The 20,710-nt window shown below is 48.6% G+C and overlaps 1 protein-coding gene across 2 annotated transcripts in view; it reads right to left on the bottom strand.

The window, feature by feature from the left end:
• LOC149350471 (neural cell adhesion molecule 2-like) overlaps window positions 1-20,710 on the bottom strand; it is a 425,822-nt gene that overhangs the window by 5,253 nt on the left and 399,859 nt on the right. The window contains exons 8-11 of one of the 2 annotated variants that reach the window (XM_089576882.1): window positions 12,427-12,753; window positions 10,603-10,734; window positions 8,045-8,066; window positions 3,220-3,308 (exon numbers count right to left, since the gene is read on the bottom strand). In XM_089576882.1, the coding sequence (XP_089433008.1) occupies window positions 3,220-3,308; window positions 8,045-8,066; window positions 10,603-10,734; window positions 12,427-12,753 (570 nt within the window). The remainder of the gene's footprint in view (window positions 1-3,219; window positions 3,309-8,044; window positions 8,067-10,602; window positions 10,735-12,426; window positions 12,754-20,710) is intronic. The other variant, XM_089576883.1, reaches the window with a different exon arrangement.

Here is a 20,710-nt window from a genome sequence, read left to right as displayed (position 1 = left end):
CTTGCTGGATGAAACAGTATGACCCATGTGAGATCTTAAGAAAAAATTATTTTTGTTTTCGTCCCAGTAAACACAAGCCGCCAGAGAAAACAGGGCAAGGGCCAGGAGCGCAGGAAGAGCCGATCGCCACCGACACTGAGAAAAGGGCAAGATATGATAGGCGCAAGGGACAAAGAGTATGTTGGAGGAAACAAAAGGAATGAAAAATAATAAGCACCTGCCTGCACGGCTATGAGGCATAAGGGATAGATAGTAGAGTGAGGTCTGAGAGTAGACATCTCTCGCACCACTAAGGCAGGAAACGGAGTGCAAGACAAGATTATAGCACAGCATTTCAGCCATTCGGAGCTTCGCGAGCCACCAGCCGCTGCTGTAGCTCAGCGGTTATAGTGCTCCACTGCCGACCCGAAGGACGCGGGTTCGAACCCGACCGCGGGGGTCGCATTTTGATGGAGGTAAAATGCTAGACACCAGTGTACTGTGCGATGTCAGTGCACGTTAAAGAACCCAAGGTAGTCGAAATTATCCGGAGCCCTCCACTACGGCGTATCTCATTGCTTGATTCGCTCTGGGACGTTAAACCACATGAAACGATCTTCGCGAGCTATCATGCAATAACTACGCACCAAAATATTTGATTTAGACATGCGAAGAACAGGGAGCCTTTTTGCAAGTTATACCAGGTGTTTCAGGGAAGCCCGCCACTAATATTTAAATAGGTTTTTTTTCAGGAAAAGAGAAGCTTTCTATGGCACAGTAATAGCAGCGTCGACGGACGTCAGAAAACAGGTGAATCTTGTGAAGTAGTAAAGTGATTGAGAAAATTTAAATGGTTCACTTTTTGACTATCGTATCAACTCGTGCAAAGGCCGCATTTTTTTTTTTTACGTTCGGGTGGGAGTTTTCAAGGTACAGCCCATATGCGAACAAAGAGAACGTATAACCGTACTTTCTTCTCAATTAACCAGTCCAAAACAGGGGGTGCGACCCATACGCGGGTGCCGCCCTCACACGAGGTTACACGGTGCTACTGATAGGAGCACGATTTCAGTTAAAGATTGATAGCCAACCATTAGCAACAGTCGTGTCAGTTTTTCAATTTCCAAGAATGCGTTTACCCTCGTCCCTGTGGCTCAACAAATTCGGGTCATTTCTAGCGACATCCATCAAATTGCACCACTCAGGGGCGCACGTGTGATGCAAATATTTCTTCTCCGTTCGCGCTGCGGTGCTGCCCGCTCCGCGCCCCTTCGCTGTTCCAGCGCGAGCGGCGCAGAGAATGTCACGTGGTACGTGCGCCACGAAGTTGCGCGATTTGATTGACGACGCTGAGCGCACTCCGCAGGCGCGCGGTTTTGGAATGGCGCAAGAAAGGGCCCAAATTTTTTGAGCCACAGCGACTAGGGAAACCTTCTAAACTGATAGGACTATTCCTAATGGCCAGCTACCAGTCTCTAATTAGAATCGTGCGCCTATCAGCAATAGTTAAAAAGTTCGCTATTAGAATTTAGTTGGTCACTTTATCAGTAAACATGATTCGCCTGTTTTCTGAAGTCCGCCAACTCTGATATTACCATGACTCCAAAAGCTTCTCTTTACCTAAGAAAACCCTATTTTTCAAAATTAGTGGGCGGGCTTCTCTGAAACAACTGGTGTGCACCTGGCATGGCCTCTTTTTTTTTTGTCGTTGCTAGTTTGCAATAGAATAGTTGGTTGGTTGGTTGGTTGGTTGGTTCATGGGGTTTAATGTCCCAAAGCGACTCAGGCTATGAGGGACGCCGTACAGGCTCAGGCTATTTCAACCACCTGGGGTTCTTTAACGTGCGCTGACATCGAACAGTACACGGGCCTCTATAATTTCGCCTCATCGAAATTCGACCTCCGCGGCTGAGATCGAACCCGCGTCTTTCGGGTCAGCAGCCGAGCGCCGTAACCACTGAGCCACCGCGGCGGCTGCAATAGACTAGTGTCAGAGAAAGGAAATAAAGATTCATTCTCATTTTGAACCTTCATTACAGCAGCGCAAAAAAGTTTTCCTTCTTTAGAATATATACCATGTCTTTCAGAAAACGGTGATTGCAGTGCATGTGTCAGGCGGTGACCGTGATGTAGAATTCGCAACCAAGGTAATCAGCCCTTTGAAAACTCCGCGAAACGTAACAAGAATGTAATAACATAGCCGAAGATTGAGGAAAATAGCTTCATTTGAAATGGTGGAAAATTAATCCGTGTCATTAAATTAATGACAGCCTTTCTAAGCGGCAATCATTAAAGCATTTAGGTCGAGAGAATAAAATGCAGAGAAGCAGATCGGTACATCAGGAAAACAGAAAAGCATTACGAGCCATTAGTGTCAAACGATCACGGACGTCTTGGACAGTCTCAAATGTTCATCAACGAAAATGATTACGAACCGCGGAGCTACGCATAGATAGATGCCACTTTGCAGCACAGTTCCGCCCGGCTGCTCTTGATTTCCGCAAGCGGTCTCGTGTTAAGTGAATGTTATCCCAATCCCGGAAGCAGTAAGCCTTGCATACGCAGTAGTCTCCAGTTACTCCAGTTAATGCACTCTGTTTGATGTTGCAGGCATTTGTTTTATCATCCGAAAATCAATATAGTAGACTGAAGTACTGCGTGTTGTATTGTTGCGCTCATAGACAGATGCATCATTACGTAGTAGCTGCTCGTTCATGTCGAAGTGGTGAAAGTTCTCACCTGGCCAATAAGTGTAACTTGAAATCGTTTATGCCGTTTATGCCCCACCACGGTTTCTCGCCATGGGCCGTCTAATGCTCTCGCATAAAAAAAAAAACAAAAAAAAACAGCTAGCTTGAGCGTCAGGGACAATAATCGTTTGGGTGTGCCGTCTTGAACATTTGAATACGGACGCAGAGAGGCAAAGAGGACACATTGCTCTCTACAGCCGTGTCCGAATATTTGAGCAAGCTGGCCCACATAAAGGGAATCGCAGCGACTAGCCTGGGAACATGCCGTTCAACAATAATCGGCTGAAAACAGACTGCTACTACGCTCTTAAAACCGGTATGCCACTGGCACAGCATAAACTCATATTATCGGACATGACCTTGTTTTGACTTACGCTAAACCACAGAATAAAAAATAATACCGCATGCGGGGAAGCACAGCAAGACTACGTCCCAGACCACTGGCTTTTTGTGTTCTTAACAAGACAGAAGCAATATAAAACCTGCTCACCTTTAATGTCTAGTACTGAAACTTCCTCCTCAGCGGCGTCGTAGGTTTCCTTTCGTACTGTTGCGTTTCTGTCGATTGTTGCGAGGCATCTGCAAGCCAAAAACAAACAAAAAAGAAAACGTGAAGGGTTTAGCGATCCTTTTAAGTATTCAAGTACTAACTTTCGTTTCAAGCATTCTCGTCGTATTGAGGAGAAAGAGAGATAATCATATGATTAAAGGAAAGTCAGACCACTCTAACCAGCGACTAGAGTTTTGCGGAGGGGAAGAAAAATAGGGTCAAAATGGTTGTCGATGTAGCCTGGAAACATGTCACTCATTAAAACGTGCAAGCTGCTGAGTCACTATGAAACGTCACGCGAGAACGAGAAGACACGATTTATGAATTGGGAAAACAGCGCAATGAAAGACGACACAAGAGAAGAACAAAACACCAGCGCTGACTAACAACCAAATGGTTTATTGTTTCCCGATTCGTAAAACTGATTTCCCAATTCGTAAAACATGTACCAACCAGCCCGTATTTGCCCTCTTGTAGAATTCGGTTCTTCGAGAAGACACGAAGACGCCAAAATGCAATCAAGCCGCTAATTCAGGTTTCGAAGAGTCCGTTGAGGAGCTACAGTCCGTAGTGCTGCCATGCGCCTGGAACAATCAGTGAGACGCGCTGTTTTCTGCTGAACCCCGTACAAAGACGCTGGCGTCCTTCTCTACAGTCGAGCGCGGCCTCGACGAAACAGCAAAAATAGTCAAGAAACCTACACAAGAAGTAGCGGTGGTATGTTAAACACTGTCGATTTTGCGCTTTTTAGAAACAGTGATATGTCAGATTAACGTTCGCGCGAGCTCCATTTTTCCGAGATAAGCTGTAGGAGTTGCGCAAAGTCCCCAATCTCTTAAGAAAAGGGAACGGACAAACAAGAGCAGACTCCGATTGGAACTTAGACGAAGAGCTTACGAATGAGTTTGTTGCATGCAAAAAGTCTCAGTACTTCTGCTATGTCTTGTATACGAAAAAATACATGCATGCACGGGTCAAAGCGAACACGCCGGAGGCGGATTACGTGAGTAGGAAAGAGAATGATCAGAGAGCCCGATATCCACCTGTAGTCTCACCGCCGTTGCGCAGTTCGGTCTTCTTCCCGTGCGCAGAGTGACAGATGAAGGTAAGAAAATAAAAGCTCCAGAGAGAAGGAATGAGCACAAGCCGGCAAACGTAGCGACTGCTTCTTATCGGAGACACTCCACAACAGCGGCCTGTGAGCGGACAGACGGACGCGCACTGATAGAAGCGGATGGGATTTCTGTGTTGCGCCTTGCGCATAAGACTGCTCCCATTTTTCCGAATAAGCAGCCCTCGCAATCGTCGTCCCACGTTCATCATCATCATCAGCCTACGTCCGCAAGCAGCAGTAGAGAGACCGCTGTCATTGATCTCCAGTAACCCTATCCCGTGGCAGCTGAGGTCCACTCTGCTATCCCAAGGGGCTATCGCTAATCTGTTTTCCGTCCGCATCACTGGGTGTTCGCGGGAAGACCAGTTTTCAAAAATAGGCGTTTGAGATAAAATGATGATTTCTTCGCTATCATAGCCAAGGCATTGGCGCACAACCATAAAACTTGTGAGAGAAGTTGTTTACTAGGGTAATTAACGAAATACGCTAATCACCATTTCAATTTTAGCAACTAGGCGCTTGGTTGCGATCAGAGAATTGTAGCGAATCATCTGGGCAGCAAACATCAATTATTAGATGTGGAAAAATGCAATCACCCTTGATGCTACGACGCTGGGAATGTTGGCTGTCCAGACGCACCGAAGGTGTGCGCACCGGCTGCGCAGCTCGCAGTCATGCTCACGGAGTGACGAAGCTCGTAGCGGGCGCATCATTCTCCTTTCGCTCTTTCCCTCTGGCTCGAGCAAGCGGGAGAGAAGGGGGCGTGGCTACGCTTGCTTTGCGGCCGGCGCGCGCCTCTTCGATGCGTCTGGACAACCGAAATTCCTCACCCCATTGCGCCAAGGGCAATTACATTTCTGCACATTAAATAATTGATATTGGATGTCCCGACGGCCTGCAACCTCTCATTGCAACCGAGTACCTAAGTGATAAAATTTAAAACTTAACAGATACTAGTTAAATGTAATAGTTACGAACTTAGTCTCCCGCATTTTATGACGACTGTCAATGCCGTTGCTGTTATCGCGAAATAATCATCGTTTTATTTCAAAAAAGTCTATTTTTGAAAATTACTTTTTCCTCGAACACCCTGTGTATGGCCTGCCCGTGTTCATTTCCTCTTCCTGATTTCTGCTTGGATATCATTAATTCTCGTTTATTTTTCCCACATTACTATTGCGTTTAACACCGCCAACTGTTGATTGACTCATGAGCATGCATTCACGAGGCGCTAGCCTAGTCTGGCGTTATGAGTTCAGGATTATTTTCAGGTTCTTTAGCAGAATTTCATGGCATGCATGCAGAAAAGCGTAACCAGTAATAATTGGCCTGTGTCCATATTCTTCCAAAAAGAAAATGATTTGTCTGCATAGTTTTGTTTTCGTTTATGTTGTTGTATTGAAGTTTGCTGCGACTCTTCCTTAAAAATTCCAGGAGTCGACGAGTGCGTTTTATAAACGGCTGTCCCATTCAGAGTAGCTCGACTTGGACGTGAATGAATGACTCTCATGCCAAATAGTAGAGAGATGCCCAAACACAAACAACGCGCAAGCACCTATTACTTGCTTTTGTTTTGGTTTTTTTTTGCTGCAATATTTAAGCGCATTAGAAGTTGTTTTTTTTTTCGAAATGAGCCAAATCCACCTGAACGCAAACTGAGAAAAGCGCGAAAGTTTGTTATCCGCGCGAACCATAGCGCTATCCAAGCTGTTATAGAATATGCTTAAAACATCTTAGTTACAGCAACTCTACACCATGATTTAATGAAAAATTATGCAATTTTTTGTGGATATCGGCATGTGAACTTTAGATTTCATTCTTGTCGATATGAGACTGGATTTGACCCAGTTTTGTTCCGAAAACTTTATTTCTACAGTTGTGAACAAGCTTTGTTTATGAAAATAATACTTAAAAATCATTATGCTGCGAATATAGCAGAAAAACAATTCGAACATTCATTGTTTGCGATCAGGGGCACTGCTGTGCTTCGACACAAGCAGGCAAATAGCGGACTTCTGTTGCAACCACTGATGTGACCGTCTTCTTTTTATTTTTCACACTAGCTAGAATATATGGCATCTAGAATATATTTTACTTCACCGTAGCATTCTAAATTCATGAGTAGACGCGTACTGGACGGAAAACGGGTAGGACAACGGCTAGTGTTGTCGTTTCCTGTCTGCCTCTGCTACTGCCATTTCGCTTGTAATAATGAATTGAGAAAGTCATTGCCAACTACCCCAACTAAGTGCTTTAACGTTCACCGCAGCAGAGGGGCATCGTTGCTTCATCGTCGACGGGGCTAATGACCTCATCTTTATCGTGGTTTTCTGGGTTCAGATCTTCCGCCGATCTCTTCATATCTTTTGCAGTCGATGAGAAAGTAGCGTTAGGGAAGGGATAAATAAAACCACGCTCGAAGCGGTCCGACCTATGAGGCTCAATCTGACAAAGAAGGCTCTCACGAGTGCATTTGACTCATTTTGATCCGTACATTAGCAGGATCTGGTTCATTTTTGATTTGACATAGGATTTGAGCGAGGATTTCTAGGTATTAACGGGCGCCTTTCGTTCTCAGAGCTTTCGCAGCAGTAAGATATATGGATGGGCTTTCTATTGCAGCAAAATCTGACTTAGTGTCTGTTCCTGAATTAGGCTCATTTCGAAAAAAAAAAAAATCTCATTTAGCTTTACATAAACAGCATAATGAGAGAAACTAAGAAATGGGTGCTATGTCTCTGCTGTGAGATAGGACCGTAGCAGCACATTATGAAAAAAAAAAAAGGAACGATTGAGAGTTGACAGCAAAGCGCGAGTAGACCGCTCCTTGTCCACGGCTGGAAAATTAGCGCTTTAAATTGCAGCTGAAAGCTAAATTTTGAGAAAGCGTAGAGACGTGGCGGAAGAAGCGGTTTAGTAGGAACAGCTTTTGTCGAGAACCCTACGCTGAGGCCGTGGGCATAATGGTGCCCATTAAATTGCTACCATGGTAAGGTTCTGGAATACTACCGGGTAGAACGCCGTAGCGTGTGATTTACATTGTTGTCCGATATTGTATTTGCAGAATTCGGTACATTGGCACATACTGGCGCTGATGGTCCCTGTTGTAGCGGTCAGGCCTATGCGTCTGTTTTGTTGCTCATCTGCTGCGGAGTTAAAAAAAAAAAGAAGAGTGACTGAAGCCCATGCCCTTCCTCAAATTCCTACAGCTACAGCAGCGAGGCCATATAAACAACGAAAAACAGCAGCAAGGATGAGACATAACAACCACTTTTAACCATAAAGGAAAGAAGAAACAGCGAGATGCTTTCAACATAAAGCAGAGGTTTGGCCACTTAAAAAGCTTGACTTCTGCGCACAATGTAACGATACAATGGAGCGAACGTAGAACGTAGATGACATGGTCGCATGAAAGTGTGCATCGTTGGATCTTGATGAGAGAGGTACATTTCGCCGTAGGCTCGGAAAAAAAAAAGAAAGCCTAGAGGCTAAGGGTAAAGGGGGGGGGGGGGGGGGGGTGAGGGTACTAATGCCGTGTCAAAATTAGAGCGCGCTAAGGCTTCCGAAGAACTGCCACAGAAGGTTAATCCATCAAAAAAAATAAAAATCTAGCAGGAACGTCGCAAGAATGTATTGGGACCGAATACTCACGTTTTCTTGTGATCTCCGGCTTCTTTGGCGTGAAGAAAAGAAAAGAAAAGAGAACAGAGCATTGAAGCTTCCGTTTATCAAGAGGAGTGCTCTTGAGTGGATGATCAGCGTGCACTATTCGCGCTGTCTGGGCCCTCGCGCTTATAGGCGCAGAGTGAAGCGGGAACGCACACGCAAAAAAAGAGAGAAAAGAAAAGAACGCTCTCCGCCAATCGCACGAAATGGCGAGAGCGAATGGGTGTTTGTTTTTTTTTCTCTCGGTACCGGGCGCTGTTTCTTCTCGCCACCTCGATTAAGTCATCCATCAACTTCAACGCTTTTGTGGCGGTAAGAAGACGACCGCTATGGCGGGAAAAGGAGGAGGAGAAAAGTTTGCACAAATCGTGACCGTATCCAGGCACGCGCAGGGCGGCTTTTCACGCCACCTACCGAGTCTGCTGAGAGCTACGGGGGTTAAGCGCTGCTTGTTTCAAGACGCGCGCGAAAGCGACGGGAAGAAAATGACGCGAGCCGTTCTTCGACGATGGCGTCGAGATTGACAAAGGACGAAGTTCGCCCAGAAATTAAGAAGGGAAGGTAGCGCGACAGCGCAGTAACCTAACGCGACACAGGCGCAAAAAGTGTGTCTGTGTGTGTGACGTAGGATAATGCGCCATGGGAGGTTATAGTTCATCGCAAGAGACGGCGCTTAGAAAAGCCTTGTTAAGTAAAGAAAGAAAGTTAAAATACGTTTTACTGCGATTAGGAGCGCGCGCGTTTATTTCTTCTCTTGAAGCACCGACGGCTTCTGAACTTTATTGCTAGCAAATCCGATAAAGTGCGTGCCCCATTGAAAATGACTCTATGTTAGCGCTCAACTAAAATGAATAAGAGTGCGTTTGCTAGGGAGATGACTTTCAAAATAAATGTTCTCAAATATGACAAAAAAAGGCTGAGAAAAGCACCGGGACAAAATGCACAGCTGCCAGGAGCAAAATTGTGGATAAACTTTTGTAGCTACAATGAAAATAACGTAAACGCTTTACGAAAATGCGCAGGGAGGAAAACACAGCGCAAAAATAAATAGTGAAAAAGCCGTGGGGGAAAAAACAAACAGGAGATCACTATAGTGCATTTTCTGGAGTGCCGTGGATGTGTAAAGGTGCTACGAAAAAAAAAAAGAAAAAGAAGTGATACATTGTCACAGTGTCAGCTGCAGTCAGCGCCAGTAGTGGCTTCGGGCGGGTTAAAGGAAAGTGGTATGTGAGCGACCAAACGTCTAGAGCTGATATATTCAAGAGAGCCGCCGTAGGAGGGTGTGCTTGGATCCCACTGACACACTATGCGACGTATCTCCAACCCGATTGCCGCAGGAGCATTCTCAAACAGGCTGTCGAGCAGACGGCGCGAGGATTCCGCAAGAGGCCGCTAGGATGCGCTGGTAGAAAGGTATACGTCCCTGGGTAGCGGTGGCGCGCTTGCAGCGATGACACGCGATACTGCTGCACCGACGCTATCCGCGCCGCGCCTGTTTTACAAAGCCAGTCACGTATTACATAGGCTTATTTCTCTCTGACTGCGCGCAACCGTTCCTACAGCAGAGTTTCGGAGCGGCCGTTTTGAGGCCTCGATAAACCGCATTACCTCTCACAGAGCGGTTGCATGTCAGACCGAAAAAAAAAAAAAAAACTTCCCGCGAATGGCGGTGCCTCAACGTGACGCTAAGACCGAAGTGTAAAGGAGAGCGACGGTGTGAAAGAAAATTCGAGAGAAAAAAAAACCCAACAAAACAAGAGAACAGAGAGGCAGACAGGACATTAAGGTGACACGCATCGAAGAAGCTGCGTCCCTTGCTTTCGACGTCGAACAAAATACGGTCCAAAAATGTCTGCCATTGTTTCACTCTTCGTATAGAGCATGGTGTATAATACCGCGCTCGTGACAGAGCGTGACAGCTGAGTTCAGCGGGAGAGATTTGTGAAGAGCGAAAGATGGGTACAAAGAGCGACTGCGAGCGGCTGTTTTCTTTCGTTTTGAGCCCACATACACTAACAAATAAGTTGAAGGCATCGCGAAGTGACGGGAAAAAAATAAAATGAAAGAAAGCAAGTAAAGGCGGGTGGGTGGCGAACAGTGTGTCTGGGCATGATTTAAGACCGGGGTGCTCTCTCAACACGCGGCTGACACGTTGACAGTGTGAGACTCCGTCATATGTCATGATTTTCTGACAGGCGCCGGCTCGGAGCAGGCTTCCCAGGGCTCGTTGAAAGGAGGGACGCGGGTGTGCGAGCCGCATTGGTTTCTTCCCTGCACTCTACGCCACCGCATCGGTGAACGAAGCCGAAATCTTGCTGTTTCACTCCGCGGCAACGCCAAGCATTAGAGCTGCTCCGGAACCATTCGGTGAACGAACAAACAAAACGAAACAAAACAAAAAAAAATCCAGCAATGGACACGTCTGGTTAAAGGTGCGACTTTCTGCCAGGGATGAGCGGAGGGGCTGGTCGCTTTAAAGGCAGCATAGTGCGGAAACAGCACACAGGACGCGGTGATGCTTCACATGTCTTCGCGCAGCTTACCTCTGAGCGTGTGCTTCTTGCGCCAGCGGTTCACGACGAAGGCGAGAACCAGGAGCACCAGGCACAGAATGACCAGCACCACGATGAGAATGGATGAGTAGACGCCGAGACCCAGGACGTTCCAGGCGTGCTCTGCAGTACACGAAACCACGGTGTATTACCCAAACCATCGGAACGCGGATGTGGATACGCGCTGTGGGGAAAAAGCGAAAGCGAAAGAGGTTGACGAGCGTATTCTTACAAATGGCAACGTTTCCTGTCTCAAACGTTATATGCATTCCCAGATGCATACTGGTGAAAAGCACGCGGAAAACTTGGCGGCCACTAGTCTCAGAGTGCGTGCACAGCGAAACCGCGTTCAACGCCGAGGGCTGCATTGCTCTCCTGGGCCAGTGCTTTCCAGCAATTCTTTCCCTCCGATGCCTTTCGATCCTAAGAGAGAGCATGCCGTTTATTTTCGGTAGTTCGGTGGGGCTTTCGGGGTACTAGATTAGGCGGCCATCTTATATCTTTGAGTGGGATTTGTATTATTTCCCATAGGTTTTTCGCTCAAAGGTAACACCTGTGACAAAAGGCTCTGCTTTGCACTTTTCTGTGTTTCGCTTTCTTTTGTAAGGCTTTTTAACGAGGAACTTGTAAGCACGAAATTGGATCCTTTCATTTGCCTCTTTTGTAGCGGCGCCAGAGGGTTAACATGGAAAGTCTCTCTAGCCCTGCGTTTTGTAGCTGGCCTGGTGGCAAAGTGAAGGATTTATTTTCCTCTTATTAAAAATAGCTTAGCAACTTTATCATCCGCCCAGATGATTCTTAGCTCCTTACTGAGTTCTCTCTTGTTTATTTCCTCAAGTCCATAATGAGCACTTTTTAAGTACCAAGTACAAGTGCCAGCTCCTGTTTTCAGATTAATTATTCTTGTATCTACGAGGCCTTTAGAAACTAAATTAAGGATGCCTCGTTAAGAATCAACTATTCCTCTCAACTGTCTTATCCGGCTTCTGCACGTCTTCAAAGATTAAAGTCAGCACCGATTCAGAAACGATAAAGAATAATAACATTGCAAACAGAAAAATAAATTGAAATCTTGTTGTACCCACAACTACGAGATTTTGGTGACTGTGCCTTCGGCGAAGCGTCTGGCAGTGATGAGGCAACCCTAGCGGAGGCAAACGGCCTGGAAGTCCCAACAGCTGTCAAGGTATTCACTGAGAGGCCGGCGACCGTAATTCGGTTAAGGTCTATCGTAATCACGGTTTCTTCAATGACAACCCAGCGACGAACCAATAAATCCGCTCGCGGGAGAGGCACGCCGGGGACTTTTCCCCAGACAAGGTAAATACGGCACAGGACAAACCCAAATTGGATCTCGCGCGCGGACGGCGCGCCGTCTCTACGCTGATCTCCTGGAAAGCAAAGTTTCCTGTTCTTGATAGGCGGGGATGCTGTCCGCAGAAGAAGAGCGAAGCACTCCCTCACTCTGCTCGGTCCTCTCCCTTCCCCAGTCTCCGGTTTGACACCCATGGAAGCGGTTGCTCGAGAGCTCCTATTGCCCGTAGCAACAAAACGCTGCACTATATCGGCCCGAGTTGTTCTGCGACACACGTTCGGAGAACCTCCCCGTCCTGTCTGGGATTATTGGTTCCGCCGTCTGAGCGGAATCGATGATTTTTCGGAGGGCTCTGCGAGGCATCGTTTTGAAACGTCCGCGCCGTGTCACAACGATGCCTCGCGTGCGCAGCCAGTCTCCGGCGCGTGAGAAAACAGAGCCGCAACGGCCTTCGGAAGCAAGAGCTTGCCTGCATAAGCAGAGAGCTAAAGTGGGCCCACCTGTGTCGAGCAGCGCCTCGGCCGAGGTGAGTGTGCTGGCGTACAGCTTGACGGCGTTGCTGTGTCCCAGGCTGTTGACGCCGTAGAGGACGATGAAGTACTCGGTGCGCGGCTGCAGGTTGCGCACGCTGAACACGGGTTGGCTGCTGCTCACGTTGAGCACCTGCGACGCCTGCTGGCTGCTGTACAGCTCGAGCACGTACGTCGTGTTCAGGCCGGCAGAGCCGTGCGCCGAGTCCGGCGACCCGTGGCCTGTCCAGCAGGTCACTCCCAATGACGTCTCGGTCAGGTTGCAAATCTGACAGTTGTGCAGCGGCTCCGGGGGCTCTGAATGCAAGCAGGCCATTAGTGACGAGTTAAAAGACGTCGCGTTCGAAATCCCGCAACCTCTCCATCACTTAAGAAGTGCGCAATGCTAGAAGCAGCCGAGAAGATTCCTCGCGGTGATGAGATAATTTAGTCGTGCGTAGGACCGGCTACACTGATTTTCTTTGACTAACCAAATAAACCACATTCTATTAGTTAAATTTTTTATATGTAGAAAAACACTTATGCGCTGTATACATAGGATATATTGTATGCCCGCTGCGTGCCATAGTTAGTTTGTTGTATGCCGTCTGTTGGCAATACATCCGAATCCATTTGCAGTTACTACCAGAAAGCAAAGTATCAGTGCCAGGCTGCTCACGACTTCACTTGAGGCATTGGTGTCCTTGGAAAGATAGCGTTACTCATCCCAAAGTTCACCAATGCTGCACACATACACACACACTATAGGAAATTCGTCTTTTGAATGTGTGTGCGTCAAAAGCTTGCCATAACGGCCTATATGACCGAACGTTTGTCGGAATTAAAATCTACGTTCTCAACAGGGAGACCTAATTCGCGCGATGTAGCTCAGCCGCATGATTATAGTAGTGCCTTATACCTTGCCATGCACAGCAAGTTGCTCCTGCGGCTAGTACCTCCATCTTTAGCGAGTACGCTATCAATCGTGGGCCAAAAATTGTGGTATTGTGCGACCACTCCGTTCAGGCGCTATAGGTTTACTGACGGTGTCACCATCCGCGCCTTTTGCCCTTTTCCATCAAGGTCATCTTTCTGGATTGTTCAAAGCCGCGAGTGAAGACCATCTCCAATCGCTTTAACGCCTTGCTTGTCCACTTACCTCTCGTGCGATTTCGCTTCGGACCTTTGAGAACGAATAAAGAAATAACAAAACCCCTTCCCTCGCACGTGCGGCCACTTTCCCGCCTAGGCTACACTTTCTTCCTCATCTCAGGCCCTGAGGTACCGGCATTGTCGCTGAAACGACCGAGCCCGCGCTACTGTCATTGCCGCATTCAGTGCAGTGGAATTACATCTCTGTCTCTGAAATGCACGGTGCAAGGATCCCAACAAGATTGCAGCAGTTCTGTTTTCGCCGGCAGGAAGGGCTCGCACGGCGGGGACTCTGATATGTCTGCGCAGCAGCAGTCTAGGTCCGTTTGCGAGACTGCGCCTCTGCCTGTCTCTTCTCCTTTCGGTGTTTTTGTGCCCTCTTTTATTTTTCTTTACGTCTTTCTCTCCCAGGGGAACAGAGGGAAGGCAATAATGTATGCGTGTTTTTTTGTTTTTTTTTTTTTGCCCGTGAACCTGATATGTCGCACACTACGAGAGGGAAAATAAACTTGTTTCCTGGTCAATCTCACGCACCTAACCCAAATTTTGACGGCGTGAAATGGGACAGCCAGATCAGCAAAATCGCTTTGTTTTTCGTCCCAAGATTGGTCTCAGGAAGTGCGGAAAGCTCCTACCGAATCTCGGTACGTCGAAAAGGCCAAGCCATAAAAGATAAGTCGGAAGCGTGAAAGAGAAATGACCAAGTGAGTGGCAGGTTTCGCAGCAAAAAAAAAAAAAAGGAAAAAAGAAGAGCAAAGGAAGAGCAGAAAGGCGTAAACTTATTAAAAAGATAAACAGAAAATACCGCGTGGGGCGCCAGCGCAGAGCAGCGACCGACAAATGCGCGCTAAAAGGGGCGGAAAAGAAAAGGGGGCGGCGAGGGTGAGGGCGAGAAGGCTACGGCAAGATTACGACACCACAAATGACCCCACTTTCCGGCGAAAGTGTATCACCATCGTCACAGCCATCCTTTTTAATTCCCGCCCCCACATCACGGACGCGAACACAGGCGTGCACACACAAAAAAATGTCGTTCGGAAATGAGCGTAGCGTGTACGGTTTTCCCGTCTCCGCCCCGCACGGTTTGTTAAGCGACACGACGGAGTGAACACACGCAGAAGGAGCAGATAAAGGGCGAGTCGGAAACCGATGTCTGCATTCTCCTTGGCTGCGCGCACAATGGCCTCCCGCCGGCAGATGAGCGAAGCGGCGGCCAGAGGACGGCCTGGGAGAAGGAAAGGGACAAAAAAAAAGTGGGAAAGCAGGAGAACAAGAAGAGAATGGCAGAATTAAAAGTGTCCCTTATCGGTTCGATATTGCGGGGTCGGAAATGTACACAGACACGTAGCGTGCCGCGAAAGAGACCGGGCGCGGGGCACAAAAGCAACTTTATTCGGTGCCAGTGACGGTCCCGATGCCGATAAGGTGCGCCGTCGGCGGCGGCGGCCACTGCAGCCGGGAAATAAGTGGACGGCGCAGTGCCACCGTAGAGCGCGCCCAACACGCTCGCATGGGAGAATATGCATAATTAATGGCGGATAAAAGTCTCCACCGTCTGCGGGCGGACCTTGCCTAATTCCGGCGGCCGTGGGCCGACTGCCGTTGCCGGGCAGGAACCGGGCAGTCTGCGACCGCCATAGATTTCTTTTTTTGTGTGTATTCACTCGATCGCTCCCTTTTTGCTTCACATGCTCGCCGCAGCTCCTCACGACGTTCACTTCCTAGTGCGGAACGAGTACGGACCAACCATTTGCTTTCAAGCACCCCGTTCGAGTCCCGGAAAGCACTGGTGGTGGTGATGGTGGAAACGTTTATTGCCAATGATGTAAATCGGGGGGGTGGAGCCCCCTACATGACACTTGGATGCCTCCTCAATGTGAGGAGGAGGCACCCTTACAACGCGAAGGATAGCCCCTGGAGCGCAATCCTTCTGTGAGCGCTGGAGATGATCCGGCGCTGGTCTTGAGCGGACGAGCTGGTCAGAAGAGACTCCCAGTAAGACTCCGCCGCGGTTGGTGATGGGGGATGAGGGAAAGTGGGGCATGTGAGGAGGGTGTGTAAGAAGTCTCCTGGTTTGCCGCAAAGTTTGCATGATGACAGGAATTGGTCGGGTATCGGGCATGCAGCAGTATTGGATATGGAGCAGTCCGGGTTTGTAACTGTCGCCAATGTGCAGCCTGCGCTATGGTGAGGGATGGAGCTGGGGGTGCGTATTCCCTTCGTTTGTCTCGGTAGTACGAGAGAATATCACGGAAGGAGAGCAGGCGCTCCGAGGCTCGTAGAGGGGGCTCGATTCCTGCCCGGAATGTGAGACCTCGGGCTAGGGAATGAGCCTCCTCGTTGCCAGGGAGGCCAGCGTGTGCTGGCGTCCAGATGAGGGTTATGAGGCGCCGGGGCTGCCAGAAACGTAGTAAACGAGCAGCGGTGCTGGATATGTAGCCCTTGGCATAATTCAAAATGGCAGACTTGTAAGCGGAGATAATTTTTGTGGCAGAGGTAGAAATGAGAGCAAGCGTGATGGCTGCCTCTTCTGCCTCTGTGGACGAATTGGTAATTATTGAGCTGGAGGTTAGAAGCTCTGCATTATTAAGGCGGAAGCCTTTAATGCCTCATCGTTGTAAGCAGGAGTTGTCGACAGAAATGTCACCCTTTTCAATTGGTCAAAATGGTCGTGACGTCACAGTGCGCGAATTTCAAACGGGCCAATTGTACTTTGGCTAGTAACCATGCAACCAATTAAAGGGATGGTATAGTGATGCTCCAAGTAAATGGGACTGAGGTTAGTTAATTGCTTAATTGACCATGTATCCTAATTAACCTTTACACTCCGACCAGATAAATAAATGCAACCGAGTAGGAAATTGGTCGAGTTGGGGAATCGAACCAGGGCCTCCGGAGTGCGAGACGAGCACGCTACCACTCCGCCATGCCAGCTCGATGGTTTGGAATGAACAAAGGCGCGTCTAGCAAATACGGTGTCTTCGTTCACTCCCATCTTCCTCCCTTCCCGTTACGGCGAGGTTCAGGTGTCCACCGAGATATGCGAGACAGATACATTTCCTTTCCTCAAAAACCAATTTACGGACAAGTTAAAGCGTAGAACCGAACGGTCGATGGCGTTCTGTGGACTCCCTGGCAGCGTTGCAAGACGCTGTCGCGTTCCACTCTTAGAGGCGAAGCTTAACATCTTAACCACACATCAGTGACACGAGCAGCACCATCGCGCTTAAAGGTCCACTGAAGAGGAATCTGAACTCGTCTTTTTGCCGCGGGAACTCGATCTACACGTTCCTAGCATTCTCAGAAACTGCGACTTATTGCCCTGTGTGGCCGATTTCCCTAATTAAATCGAATTAAAGCACGGCTCCCGCCTTTTTTTTTTAATTCTGCCTCGTACGGTGGGCGGAGTCGACCAACGCGGGGAGTGCCTTTCAGCCAGTTCCGCAAAATAAGCCCGCAGAAATAAAAATACGCGCGGACTATTTGCTTCTACGGACTACTACGTATTACTCCGCCGATGGCAGAGCGGCAAGCCGCCACGGGACTGGGTGAAAGGCACTCCCCGCGTTGGTCGACTCCGCCCACCGTACGAGGCAGAATTAAAAAAAAAAAAGGCGGGAGCCGGGCGTTAATTCGATTTAATTAGGGAAATCGGCCACACAGGGCAGTAAATCGAAGTTTCTAAGAATGCTCGGAACGTGCAGGTCGAGTTCCCGCGGCAAAAAGACAGATTCCTCTTCAGTGCACCTTTAAGGCTTCCGACTCAGCGCACTTTAGGTCAACAAAGCGCCCCTTGAATTTTTGTCGGCTACCGCCAGGGCCATACGGGAGCCTCTTGTATATTCCGCTGCGTCCACATAGACCACCTCATGGTCCTCGCTATACTGTTTGTGGAGGGCCCGAGCCCTTGCTACTCAGCGTTTCCTGTCTCGCTCAGGGTGCATGTTCTTGGGGATGGGGGTTATGTTGAGGTTAGAGCGGCGGGTAGCAGAGATGGGGACCCCCTCGGTAGGATCTGTAATTGGGGCCAAGCTCAACTGAGACAATAAAATACGACCAGCTTCTGAGTTGGATAGACAGGATATTTGTGCCGTAAAGGTAGCTTCTTTGAGCTCCTCAAAGGTGTTGTGTACACCGAGTTTGAGGAGTCGGTCGTTGGATGTGCTGGGGGGGAAGACGAAGAGCCGTTCTCAAGCAACTACGTAGGAGCGCATTTACCCGGTCTCTCTCCTTCTGTTTGAGGGGTAGGTATGAAGGGGCATATGTGGTGCAGCTTATGATGTAAGCCTGGGGAGGCGAGTCGTGTTTCGCTCGCGTAGGACAGCCCTGCGGTTCCCTATGCGGCGGATCATTCCGTGCGCACCGTGGGAGTGGAGAATTAGGCCTAGCACGCGGATTTTGTGTACTAGTGGGATGGAACGAGTAGGTGAGGGAGATGGGTGCATTGACTGAATCGTGTTGCTTGGACCGGTAGAGAAAGAGCTCCGATTTTGAAGGAAAGCAGGTCAGGCCATGCTCCCGTACATATGCGTCGATGGTGGTTAGAGCCAATTGTAGGTGTTCTTCTATTTCGGCATCACTGCCATGGTTTGCCCAGACAGTGATGTTGTCGGCGTAGAGGCTGAAATGGATGTCGGGAATTTGAGCTAGCTGTTGGGGTAGGTGAAGAAGTGCTATGTTGAAGAAAATAGGGGATAGGACGGCTCCCGGGGGCGTACCTCGTGCTCCCAGCGTGATCCCTGGTAGGCTGTGGTCGCCGAAGGTAAGCGTGGCTGTGCGGTGGCTGAGGAAGTCTCGGATGTAGTTGTACATCCTGGCGCCGACTACCAGGGTCGTAAGGTTTTCGAAGATAGCTGAGTGTGTAACGTTATCAAATGTCTTAGTGAGATCCACCCCTAGGATAGCTTTAGTGTCGGAGGTCTGTGAGTCGAAAATGTGATGTTTTAGCTGCAAGAAAACGTCCTGCGTGGAAAGCCCTGGTTGAAATCCAAACATGCTAGTGGGCATGAGATTGTTGCTTTCTAGTTATTGGCAAAGCCTGCTCTGGAGTACATGTTCCATGAGTTTGCCAACAGAAGATGTGAGGGAGATGGGTCTGAGGTTAGAAGTGAGGAGAGGTTTGTCAGGTTTGGGTATGAAGATGACTTTCGCCTCTTTCCATTGTGGTGGGAGGGTGCCCAGTTACCAGCACTCATTAAAGTATTCTGGAAATCACTGGGGATAGCTCCGCTAACGCAAGTGTAGTCAGTCGAAGGCCCGATTTGCTACGCATATATTTATTTTCTGTTTCAATGCGAGAGCTCTATACTTAACACGTTCAAACCCAACCAGTAATCTTGTGGCTTGCATGCATTTGAGGCTGATCTTGGCCAGCCTGCAGAAATAAAATAAGCATTGCCGCAAATTGGTTCCGAACCCGCGGCGGCGCGAACATATCAGCTTCGCAGGCCACTGCACGAGAGCACTGGGCTATCGCCGCAGCCAGCCACGCCTAGTGTTAAACTGAAACATACGGTCGCGCTCTAGATTGCACGTCGTCGTCTCCATCAACATCCATCTGAGCGCAAAAGCTTTCGCACGTTCTACTCGGTTTAACCACATTAAAACTACCAATTTTTTTTTCCCCTTATATTAGAAGGGCCCGAGTTGTGTTTCTTGAGCAGGAATGAAATACGCTTGAGCGAAGTACACTAGGTCTTACGCTGTCTCGCGTGGACGTGCTCTATTACCGGCGAACAGGTTTTAAAGAACATCAATTTCTGCGCCGTTGGTAGAGCTCTGATATTCCTCCACCCGCTCTTTCGTTTACTGCTTAGCTAGCGCCAACGCGGCACATATAAACGTTGAAACTAATGTCGCTGCCGGAACTCGGGTGTTACACATTAGCAGACGAACAAGGGGTTTAGACTATCTCACTACAATAAATGGGACTTCTGTGGCAATGGGCAAGCTCTAAATGTGCAGAAAGAATGCTGAACCTCATTACATTTTCTAGGCGTTTCATTCGTCCAGCTTGCGTCCAGCAGATCTACTTGCGTCCAGCCGATAGATTGTAATTTATTCTAAATACTCGTATGAGGGAGCGTTTGAAGCTAGCTGCTCCTATGCCAGAGTTCGAAACATAGCCTCATATTTACGTCTGTGATGTTCCATCCGAGTGGCAGTAGTCGTCGATCAAGATGTTTATAAACTGTTACACGGTTCTCGAACGCTCTCGCAAGAGCAGTAACTGGTACGGAGAGATCGTCATTTCTTTTCATTTTTATGAAGCGCGATTCAAGCTTGGTTGGTCCGTTTTATCGCACGCTCCAGTCTGCACCGAGACTTCTCTTCCTTGATCCACGCTGGACGTCCTGAGTGTATCTGGGATGCTGCGCGCGGTGCCGAACTTTCAGGCCACACGTGAACAGCACCAGCGGACTTCAGGCTGCTAATAAGGGAGTAATTACTCATTGACATCCACCCAAGAGCAGCCATACGGCTACAAAGGAAAGCGGTACAGCTTTCCTTTGTAGCCGTATGGCTGCTCTTGGGTGGATGTCAGTGAGTAATTACCCCCTTATTACAAATCTACTGCACCTTGGGGGCTTCCCCTAAACATATGACCAACACTTCAGGCTGCAGCTGCTTCTGGGTTCACGACTCGGGCGGACAAACTATTCAGCAGCGTATTCGGTTCAAGCTTGAAGGTAAGCGACACGCTGGACTTCTGTGTCGACACAGATGTCGACGTGACTTTGCGGGAGCACGTGCATGCGGCTGGCACGTTAGTAAGAAACGTCACTCAGCGGTGTGTGGCGTTTGGCCATCTTGGGCAGCGTTTCCTTTCGTTCCCGTAGCTGGGCGCAGCACGTCTGTGCCGTAGGCTTTTTCGCGTGTTGTAGTCGCACGCTTGCCGCTTGATATTACTGCTGACATTTCGCACGACAAAAGCGACACGCAAGATATTCCCCTTTAACACATTTGAACAAGAAGTGAGTCGAGGAAAGCAGAGGGCAATGTTACTTTTCTTTTGCGGTGGTGGCTGATTGTAGAGAGAAATTTAAATGCAAGAAAATTTTACTAAAAGTAGAAGAAACGACAACTGCATGTCGCTGTTGGGATCCGAACCGACGACTTCTGC

This window comes from Amblyomma mixtum, chromosome 3, assembly GCF_055824585.1.
Source record: "Amblyomma mixtum isolate Tamu chromosome 3, ASM5582458v1, whole genome shotgun sequence".
Classification (NCBI taxonomy): Eukaryota; Metazoa; Arthropoda; class Arachnida; order Ixodida; family Ixodidae; genus Amblyomma; species Amblyomma mixtum.
This window is presented reverse-complemented; position numbering and strand designations above follow the sequence as displayed.